This window comes from Pterocles gutturalis, unplaced genomic scaffold, assembly GCF_000699245.1.
Source record: "Pterocles gutturalis isolate BGI_N339 unplaced genomic scaffold, ASM69924v1 scaffold12590, whole genome shotgun sequence".
NCBI classification, from domain to species: Eukaryota; Metazoa; Chordata; class Aves; order Pterocliformes; family Pteroclidae; genus Pterocles; species Pterocles gutturalis.
The window spans coordinates 61,718-73,300 of record NW_010143578.1 but is presented as its reverse complement, the minus strand read 5'-3'; the positions used below and the strand labels follow the sequence as shown (position 1 = coordinate 73,300).

General features: G+C 36.3%; 1 protein-coding gene across 1 annotated transcript; it reads left to right on the top strand.

Annotated features, from left to right (window-relative positions):
* Window positions 1-223: 223 nt before the first annotated feature.
* On the top strand, window positions 224-11,056 carry CRELD2 (cysteine-rich with EGF-like domains 2; the record flags this gene model as incomplete). The annotated part of the gene is made up of 9 exons (XM_010084798.1): window positions 224-306; window positions 1,180-1,290; window positions 2,998-3,089; window positions 4,108-4,284; window positions 5,466-5,561; window positions 7,202-7,279; window positions 8,086-8,181; window positions 8,991-9,131; window positions 10,484-11,056. Coding segments are annotated over 9 exons (933 nt in total), but the record flags the coding sequence as incomplete, so codon positions are not given.
* Between the last annotated feature and the right edge of the window lie 527 nt (window positions 11,057-11,583).

Sequence of the window (11,583 nt, the reverse complement as noted above, 5' to 3'; positions counted from 1 at the left end):
ATGTGTTGTGAAAATTGAGTCATGTTATGCTGTAACCTACACATTCTCACTTATGAGTAGCTGTTTCTTTCACTTAACAATTTGATCAGAAGCTTCGGAGCTTTACTGAAGTTTCTGCATGGCACTTTTCACAGTTTTCATATGAGCATTTACTATTGCTCTTAGTTCTTGTTAGAAAGAAAACCTGTGTAACTGACGTTCTTTTGGTACTTTTCATTTGTAGGGATTAGCAGATACAGCTAAAAAGAACTTTGGTGGTGGAAACACTGCTTGGGAAGAAAAGACGCTGTCAAAGTATGAGTCCAGGTAGGCTGTCTCAGTACTTCTCATTCATTTATGTTTTATCTCCGCTGTGTGTAACTTGTACTGGTGGTTGTCTGTAGCTTAAATATCGAACGTTTCAGCTACAGTTCCACATGTCCAAGCCTTAAATTCTAGATTAAAATTTAGCAGATTACACTGTAAAGATTAAAGACTCAAACCCCTTACTAATGCCTTTGTCTTGTTTCTGAAAATGAAAGAATTTCATACAATCATTAGTCATAGTAGGTTTTTTTTTTTATTTACCCATTAAAATTCTAAAATAATGGTCTTAAATAATGGTCACTAGTTAATTGATTATCGTAAAAGGTGTGGAGTACTGCAATGCTCATTTTAGAATTAAAGCAGTATCTCTTCCTAGAGTCATCGCTATTTCGGTGCCAAACAGAAAACTAGAAGAGGTGCAGTTTACTGTACTCTTGAGTATATATGTTTGATTACTGAGCAAAGATCTGGTATCTTTCTTCCAAATTTCAAATTCACCTTAGTTAAAGCATTAAGCTGTCAGCTTTGTGGTCTTTTATCAGATGTTAACAATGCCTGAAATTTACTGTTAAACTTTGGAGGAAAATAGTGCACTCAGAATTTCTGGGAAGCTAAAAATCTATCCAACCCACGATCTGCACACATAATAATTGCAAGCAAGCCCAAGTGGTTCCTATGGTCATCCTTCTCGTTTTTTGTGGTTGCAGTGATGTTCGTTAGTTCTATATTCTGATATTTTCTTTGTTTTGGAACTAATTCAGAGTGCACCATAAGCTGATAAAGTACTCTAGGCTGAAGTCTAGCTTCTCTGTCGTGTCTTGAGTGGTGTCAAATGTTTGCATTAAACTTATGGTTTTCCTTCTCCGCTTGTAGCGAAATTCGTCTCGTAGAGATCATAGAGAATCTGTGCGACAGTAGTAACTTTGAGTGTAACAACATGGTAGAGGAGCATGAAGAACTTATAGAGAAATGGTGGTTCAAACTGTACGTACCAAAGTTTTTTTGTGGAGATCTTTGTGTGGATAAGTTATCTTAAGAGAATGAACTACTAATGTTAAATCTTGTGCCTGAATGATGGGAGTATGGGTAATTCTTCGTTGCCCTTCAAGAACTGCCATTGGGTACAGCTGGGTTCAGGCTGACTTTTAATAGCATGTGCCACTGTACTGTGTTCTTTTTTATTTTAAATTCTGGAAGTGTTGCACCAAGACATCCAGTCTGGATTGTCATATACTGACTACTCGGTTACCAGTGGGGTGTTGAGGCAAACTAACGTTGGAAAACTTTGGGATTTATTACCTTTTTTGTTCTCCTTTGTCATAAAATTGCCAGAGACTCTTTGATTCTTGTGGGTTTTTGTTTGTTTGCTTTTTTTTTTCCCCTGAAACATTATTTTGTTCTCCTGTCAATTAAAAAAAAAAAAAAAAGTTGAGACTAATAAACCTACAAGTTGAATCTCTTGAGGATGCTAATGTTACAGCTGACTCTTCTACCTGCCTTCTAAGCTAGCCTGTGAACTGCCATTATAACATTTCATAATCAGATAAATATTTTTGATAACCCACTTTGCTCTTAATGAATGCCTTATTGCTTTATCCTTTTACCTAACTATATAAGATTGTGTATGCATTAACGTGACAATTGAAGGAAAGATGAGCTATGCAACCCAGAATCTTAAACTTGCAGAACTGAAAGAACCAGGTCTTAAAGCTAGAGAATTTGACAAAGTAGACTTCCTAAAATATAAACAAAACAATTCATAGAATACATTAGCTTTTGGAAAATTTCTGTATTTAGTAGACCTTTTGAGTGCAATTGATTAACTTTCCCTTCTGTCCTTTAACCTGCGATACCCAAATGTTGTTCAGTTTTTGTGGTAGTTTACAAAGGCAGTTTCTTTGTCCAGAAATGTAGTGCCTTAGATCTTTTTTCACGAGTTATTACATTACATCTGTTACTCAGTAAATTTACTTTTCAGGGCCTAACCCTTGGAGTCAATACAGCCAGACATAATAGGTTAGAAGGAGAAGCAGTACATGCCTCAGGAGTTGCTGTCAGACTACAAATTTTCTAAGCCTTTCTTTTATTAAAGTTTTTGAAATTTCCACATCAGATCTGTGAATTCTCAGTCAGAACTGTAGTAGTCCTCATGCTTGCTTGCACAGTTAACTTATTAATTTAAAAAAAAATTGATTAATGCTGAAAAAAGAGGAGAAATTTTAACAGGCACCCTGTCATGAAGTTGCGTTGGCAATAATTTGACCAAATGTTAATCTCTGTCCTGGGTTGTCTTCTGCATAGTTGAGATAAAGACACAGCAGTTGTCTTTAAGAGGAAGACATAAATAAAACTGTTTAAACTACATAGAAACCTTCCCTAAAAATAAGGTATTAAAAAAAAAGTATGTGTATATCAAGATGAATTGATTTTATTGGTTGCTCTGTTTTCACATTTTTCATAAATATGATCTATAAAATTTGAGTAGAGTCTGTTAATAGTTTTGCAGTTTAAAAGATAATTTTACTGAAAGTTGGAGGATTCTGAAATAAGATCACCTTCAGAACAAAGTAGATTTCTAATCTGTCACGTGCAGTAGATCTCTCTATTGCATTGTGCAGGCTCATTTGTATGAGTTGGCTTTTAAATAATCTTTGTTCTTTTTATTGATAAATTAATGTCTTCCATATACAGAAAGAAGAAGTATCCTGATTTGTTTAAGTGGTTTTGCATAGAAACAATAGAAGTTTGCTGCCCTGCTGGAACTTATGGACCAGATTGCCTTGGTAATTTTTTATTTGAAAAATATAGTAGCAGTTATGTTCTTTTACCTGTTTGTTTAATTCTTTCATAACATGGACAAATACATGAAGTATGATATTTTAGGTGAGACCCCAGCTGCTGTGTAGTGTGTGCCTGCCTACTGCCTGATAGTTAGGTAGCTGCCTTGTGAGCATCCTATCTGAAGAAGAGTCTCAGGGCATGAAGTAATGTACAAAGATATCAAGGGTACTGACGTGCAGAATTCATCTGATGATGCTCTCTTCCACACCTGACCCATGCTTAAAGGCCCTCTATGACATCAAGTCTGTTGTTTAGGTGGCCTTTCAGAAGCTATGTAGACAAGAGTCCTTGACCAGTTTCAAGAGTAAAATGGCCAAGACACTATTGGGGATTAAATGAAGAAATACACAACTGAGGATTAGTTAAAAAGGCAATGGGAGAAATTGGGTGAATGTACAAGGGAGACAGTTGGATAAAAGTATGGTCTTTGGTGCAAAAGTGATTAAGGAGGTATTTTGAGCCCTGAAGTTTGTATAATTTATAAATCTGTAAAACCTTGCACCTTGTTAGAGATCAGCTTTGTCCTCATACATTGTTAAAAATGAAGTGCCAGTTTCCAGTATTAATCTAAATGATAACTAGTAGATTTTTCCAACTGCAATATGAGCATTCTTAGAAATACAGAATAAATAAGATACCAACTTTAGCAAGGAAGTTAAATACATAAAATTCTAAGCCATGGTCTTTACCCAAAATTAAATTAATAAGTGAACTTTTCCTGGAGACTGTTTTGAGTTCCTTTTATACTTGAATATATTACTGAGCATGCCCTGCTGCAAGCCTTTTGGTTGCTTTCAAGGGAAAAAAGAATTTGGAAATTTAGAAGAATTTAGTGTGACAACTTTTGGTTTTTAACATTTTACTGTCTATGAAGAGGGAGGGACTTCAGGTGCTTGTGGCTGAGAATAAGAAATTATTTCCTTTAACCTCTGATTTAGAAGTATTTTTGATCCTTTCTAGCTTGTCGTGGTGGGTCGGAAAGACCTTGCCATGGAAATGGCCACTGTGATGGTGATGGTACCCGAGGTGGAGATGGCTCATGTAGCTGTAACAAGGAGTATACAGGAGATTTTTGTTTGGACTGTTCTAGTGGTTACTTCAGTACCTTGAGAAATGAGACCCATTCTGTTTGTACAGGTAACAAAGTCTTTGACACATGCTTAGGTCTTTATCTTCCTCCTTCAGTTTTGTAAACAATTTAAACTGACAAGTGTAAAAACAAAAAATAGTTACATTTTGGTCACTCAGCTTTAACCATAAATGACATGTCTATTGGTTTGGTGTAATTCTAAGGATTTGACAAGTCATCCTTCTAGACTGTCCTTGATTTTTTTAAAATTTTTTCCTGCTTTAGATTAAGAAGCAGAATTCATCTTTGTCATGAGGGAGGCGGGAGGGAAGAGGAAGCTTTGGGTCCCCCCACCAAGTACTGTACGAAAATTTTAAGCTGAAATTGCCGCATAGTGGACTACTTTGGAAGCTAGGGTTTCCTCGTGTCTGAGATAAGATTAACTGGAGCAATGGGCATGGATACAGCCGACCTGTACTGTAGACTACATAGATTTCAGTTAAGTATGACTAAACCTAATTTTGAAACAAAGGTTGTAGGAATAAACTTTTTTCCACTCGTCAGATTTTCATCTAATTTTGCATCTTATGTGGGATTCTGCAGCAACTAAATCCTGACCATGGGTCTAATAAGATTGTTTTCCAACACTCTATGTTGGTTTTTAATCTGGCTGTGTAGTAATTCTTATGTATAATTTGCTTTATAACATGCATATGCTATATATTGCATGTTACATGTATATATGTAATATATATATATCTGGATTTCTTGTATGTTTGCTTCTGAAGTTTTTCAGACTAATATAACCACACATTGCTCTCATAGCTAGTTGCAAATGAAGCAGTCTGGGGATTTGTTAGGTGGGAGTGCTAAGTCTATTGTTTAAACTGTTGTCCCACCCCTGAGCAGTTTACCTTCTTGAACTCCTCTTCCCAAATATTTTGGAAATTGAACCTGCCACTTCCAGTCACTGGAATTTCATGGCACTCTTTTAAGTGGTGCAGGTGTCTGTAATTGCCAGGTTTGGCTTCCTGGGTGTTTGGTTTGTTTTTTTGTAGGGTAGAGCTGCATTTTTGTAACTGATATCTCTGTAAAGTCAAGATTTAATCTTGTGAGAGAGAAGGTCAAGCTATTAAAATATGATCGCTTCCATTGAATCCTAAATAAGGGGGTTTTTGACAATTTATGTACACAAACTTGTCTTGGAATCTCTCAGTGAAGCTCAGATTGTAGTTTTCTCTTAACTTAGCCTGCCACGCTGCCTGTAAAACTTGCACTGGTTCAAGTAACAAGGACTGCCAAGACTGTAAAGAAGGCTGGATTAAAAGTGAAGAAGCTTGTGTGGGTGAGTAGTGCTTGGTAGACTTAAAACAGGTTTTGCAGCAACATTGGCTAGTGAGATTAGGTGACATCACATGGAGTTTTGTGGTGTTTTATGGAAGTTTTCTGTCAGTTTAGTTTTCTATAGTTTGTAGTCTCTCTTCCTAACTTGTTTCACATTTCAGGAAAGCAGTATTTCCTCCCCACTGATGGTCTGGTGATTATAGTTGTCTTTATCAAACTGTTCACTGTGTATCTTTTTAGTTTGGTGGAATACAGATAGCAGCAAGTGGGGTGTTCCTTTTAAGACATGGTTTTTGTGTTTATTTGAATGCTAAACAGTGCCCTGCTCTTGTTTTAAACTATTTTGTCAACTACTGGAAGATTTCTGTCAGTTTATCTACATACTTTGTAGTAATTGCACAATTGTCTTCACATTACTGTATGTTTATAAATTACCAACCCTAATAGAGGTCAACATTTTTCTAAAAGGCAGCCATACTAAGTTTTTCTGTTACTGGAGAGAAATACCAGGAGGCATCAAGCTCAGTGCTTCCATTAATCTCTTACCTATTTCAAGCATTTCTCTTGGTTTGTGAGAAGATATGTACAGAACACTTAAGGAAAAACCTAAATACTAAAAATACTCCCAACACAGGACTGCACTGCGGGCAGAGTAACACATTCTGTTTAACTGGTTGAATTTGACCACTTAAAAGACCCTTAACATAGTGGCTGGAAACAGTAACTTAGAAGTTATGTGAACAATGCTTCTTTTGAAAAGTGCTAATGAGAAGTAGGGTTTGAATTACAGCTACTGCAATACCTGCTTAGGCAACTGTTCTATGCTCCAAAAGGGTTTTTAAGATGTTCCAGTATTGTCTTCTGTACAGCTGGGTTTTTTTTCCAAATAATCATTGCAACTGATCGAGTAGAAATTAATTGGGTAATCAGTAGAAATGATGTCTGGAGCAACAGGATGAGATAGACAGCAAGGGGACTGAAACAGATTGTCCCAATTTTTTAGTTGTGAGTACTGTTGTGCCCTTTCCTTGACTTCACAAGATGAGAATGTTTTAACTTCCCAGGTAGAACTGGATTTCAGCTTGACTGGTCCTAACCATAACTTGGCTTTCTCCAATTTGCTTTGTGTAGAAAACTAAGCAGTGTATGTATGTGCATTTGTGTATTTTTTTTTAATACTATAAAAAGTTCCATAGCTTGGTAATATAGGAGTAGACAAGTCAACAATATTCCAGAAGAGCAGTCTTTCTGCTTATTTGTTATGCTATTTGTGTAAAAAGAATAAATGCATGCAAAACACTGACTTGAAAATTACAAGATGGCAGGTATTCTGGAAGTTTAATTTAATTTCTGATACATCTGTTATTGTCATCACAAACATCTTCTCATAGTTAGTTTTGATTTGTTAGTGTAAGTTTAGGCTGAACAAAACAGTATATAAGTTACCATGTTACTTTTATGTCTAACTTGTTGCACAACTGATCTAAACTCATCAGACAATTACTCTCAGTGCAGTCAGTTTAAGTTTATAGCTTCTGTGGGACACTTCTTACAAGATCTCAAAGCATAGCATTTAAGTATTAATCTGGATATTTAATAATGGCTACTATTTTAAGTAACTTGTCACTTTTTATCTCCCAGATTTAGACGAGTGTACCACTTCTCCTTGCAAAGATCACCAGTATTGTTTGAACACAGATGGATCTTTCTCCTGCAAAGGTTTCTTTTTAATCTGCTGTTGTATTTTATTGTCTAGAATCCTAATCCTAGTGCTAGAGATAATGCTAGAAAGGGTGTGATACCAACATTTAGTACAATGTAGTCTGGTCCTGACTGGGCATGGGGAGGATGAGGCATTAGACCTATTGTATAAGGAAAGCAAGAGATATCTGGTTATTTCTACTCTGCTCTGGTGACACCCCCACCTAGAGTACTGTGTTCAGCTCTGAGGCCTCCAGCATAAGAAGGGTATGGACCTATTGGAGCAGGCCCAGAGGAGGGCCACAGAAATGGTCAGAGGGCTGGAGCATGTCACCTATGAACTCCCAGAGAGTTGGGATTGTTCAGCCTGGAGAAGAGAAGGCTCCAAGGAGTCAGCCTTCCAGTACCTAAAGGGGGCCTACAGGAAAGATAGGAAGGCACTCTTCCATCAGGGACTGTAGCAACAGGGCAAGGGGTGACGGTTATAAGCTTAAAGAAGGTAGATTTAGATGAGATATTAGGAAGAAATTTTTTCCTGTGGGAGCGGTGAGACACTGGAACAGGTTGCCTGGTGAAGTTGTGGATGCCCCATTCCTGGAAGTGTTCAAGGCCAGGCTGGATGAGGCTTTGAGCAACCTGGTCTAGTGGAGGGTGTCCCTGCCCATGGCAGGGGGGTTGGAACTCAATGATCTTTCAGGTCCTTTCAAATTCCAAAATGTTCTATGATTCTATGATTTCTTGTGTGGGTAAGCTGACTGACTTTAAGGGTGGTACTTTAAACATAAAATATATTAATTTTTATGCTTAAAATATTTTGTCCTTAGCATGTGATGCCAGCTGTGTAGGTTGCACAGGGGAAGGTTCTGACAAGTGTAAGACCTGTGCATCTGGATACATGAAGGAAGATGAAAAGTGTACAGGTTGGTGGATTTAGCAGTACATGGTAGAATACGCATTAGCTCACTCTTGGTTAACCACGCTGAGGAGCTGTTAAGTACATTCATGTCTGTCTCCTTAGTTTTCAAGCCTATCAAAACGAACCCAGTCATTTTGGTATTAGCAGCAAAGACTTCCTATATAACTTCCTTTATATTATTAATATGCATATCAAGGCTTAAAGGTGAAACGCTCCTACAAAAGGAACAAAGTATTTTGTAGCAGGTTGAGGAAACATACTTCGCTAGAAGTGTGCATCTGTATTAATTTTGTAACAGAAAGGCAGGGATGCAGTGTGGATTCTGTTGTCTTTCTGTTACTCCATGACTGTCCAAGTTCAAATAATACTAATTTATAGTGAATTGTAATGTGAAATGATAGTAAAAAGAGTGAAATTAGAGTTTCTCTGTGGGGAAGAGCAGAAGGTATGCATGAGCTTAAGTAGCTGTTAACTATGATGATGTAGAATTTAGAGGTTCCCTTCCCTTTAGCTCTACCTTGGTGGCATCAATAGAAAATGACTGGGAAATCTTCAGTAGGTTAAGACAACTACCATTGCTTAATTTATTTCCCCATGTAGGGGCCTGCAAAACATAAAAAACCAAGTACTATGTGAATAAATTTGAAACACAGTCTTAAGACTGTAAGAGATTATTTTAACAGAAGTTAAATCTGTTGCAGCAGCATTCTGCTCCTCAGTGGTTTTTATAGTTGAAAATAATTTTGATTATGTAACTGATCACAAGTAAGTTTTATAAGAAAATAATAGCAGTTTTCCCTATCCTGTATCTAGATATAGATGAATGTAACCTTCCTGAAAAGGTCTGCGTGAAAGAGAATCAAGATTGTGTTAATACTTCAGGCAGTTACAAATGTGTTTGTTCAGAAGGGTTTGAAGATAAGAATGGAACATGCATTCAAACTGTAAAAACAGGCAAGTGGCTGTTCTCAAATATGCTATATCGACAACTTGGAGGTGTGCTTCTGTCTAAGGGTGTAGTCACTTGTACTCTCCTTTGTATAATTTCTCATTTTCCTACAGCTGTGGTCTGTGTCAAGTAGTTTGTGGTGTAGGCCACATTCTGGCATGCATGTTTTCTTGCTTAAACACAGTGGGGTTTTTTAAACGCAGTGTTCTTGTGTTGATTTTTTTTGTTTTGTTTTGGTTTAGTGTTTTTTTGGTTTTTTGGTTTTTTTTGCTTAACTCAGGGTTGTGTTTGTAAGTCAGTTAAGTCTCTGGTTTCATCACATAAAGTGAACTAGCAAATTACTGCTATCATAAAAGGGAGGTTTTCCTCCTCCCAACTCTTGTCCTTTATCATTCATTATAATGACTTAAGGATTTATCTGATTGCCTGCAAGCTGCTTCAACTCACACTGAAATCTCAGAAAACTAAGCAGAATTCTTTTTGCTTGATGAGTGAGCTGAATTTGTTTATTTTGTGATCGCACAAGTGCCAGAGCTGATGTGAAGGTGAATATGAAGAAGATGTCCATCTTTCAGTAGTAGGGAATTGTGTAGCTTGACTTAAATAGCTTTGGTTTTGGGTTTGGTTTTTTTTGTTCCCCCAACTGCTTTTTCATCTTGTACCAATAAATTGTAAGGATCTATGTAGTATTGCTACTCAAGGCCATTCAGTTCAGACCTTATATTCTCAGTATTCGCTGTTGTTTGTCCTTTAAAATCAGTTATGTGCTTTTCCTGTGCAGATACTCAGTATATCAGTTGCTATATTTTTTAATGTGACCTGACATTTTATGAGAATAAAAGCAAAATGAAAAGTTGACAAATTGGCTTAGCTTTTTGCTTGCATTAATGCTTTTACCAATATCACAAAATTGCTCTGCCTCTTTTAAAGGCTGTTTTAACATCTGAACTGAGCAGTTTGCACTCTAGAAAATAATTCTGAGTAATACTTGCTTTTTGTTTTCAGATACTACAATTTCTTCTGACAGGTCATATGGAAAGGAGAAGGTTCACTGTGACTAGCTGGAAACAAAAGCTTAAGATAGAAATAGCTGTTCTGCTTTTATCTTCCACTAACAATGTCATACCAGTTTATTTGAAATGTTTTGTTTGCATCTAGTAAAAAAAAAAATAATAAAATTGTAAGCTTAGAGTAGGAAGATGGTGCAAGTAGCTTTTTCATATGGCTTTATTGCTTGTCTGGTCTTGATAAATATGTTGATTTAGGTTTCTCTTTAAAAACATTCTTAAAGTAAAAAATTATATGGCATAATTCATAATATATATTTATATTCTAATTATGATACTTAATTTCACAGGAGAGGAAGTAGAGAGTGAAACAACTGAGCCGTCACCTACTGGACATGATGACTTATGATATACATTCAGAACCAAAAGACATTCCTATCTAAAGTTTTAAATTATTGGACTATGGCTCTGCTAGCTGACATACTGTGGAAATGGTATTAAATATGCAGGCTGCCATTAAGATTTTTTTTTTCCAATGGTGATAAACTGCTCTTTAAGCTGCATTTCTTTATTCCTAAATGCCACTTTTTATATAATTCTTTAAGAACAACACTCTAGATGTATAAAATTTGATCTATAAAATTTGAATTAACATAACATTGTACCCAGCAATTGTAAACAATTTGCAGGTTTCTCATTCTAGTGCCTACTGAAAACTATCATCATTTGGAAGGACTTGGTTGCATTTCATAATTCAAGAAAAATTTAGACTGAATTTGGTGTTTCTTGACATGAGAAATATTTCTGTAACTGAAATACAACTTTTAGAAATTGTCAAAGGGAATCTCATGGGGGGGAGGGGAAGCACTGTTCCCTTAAAATAGAATGCCTAATACTGCATTCAATAAAAGTTTATTTTGTTGGAATGTGCCTTAAAATTTTTTAAGATGTTACTATGTTGCTGTGTTGTCGTGTCTGTTTTTGGGGGGGCAGTGAAAAAAACCAAAACAAACAAACAAACCCACAACAAATCACACAAACCAAAAACCTGGAACCTTGTAAGCACTGTATTTCAGTTCAGCACTGAATTCCAGCACTCAGTTGTGCTGGAATGTTTATGGGAAAAAAATTTTTAAAAAACCAAACACCTCCCTACACATACTTTCCTCTAAAGGAATAATTATGTCAAACTAGATAAGTCTTTCTTCCTGGTACTTGCATTAAGTATGTGAACTACTTTATACAGTGATGAAAAGTAAGTTTGTCTGTGTCGTGGTTTGACCCAGCTAGCAGCAGCAGAGACAGCACAGCTATTTGCTTACTTTCCCCCATCCTGGGGATGAGGGAGAGAACTAAAGAGGTAAATGGAAGAGACTCCTGGGATAAGAACAATTTAATAACTAAACTACACTAATACTGAAGATAACAATGATAATAATAGTAATTATAA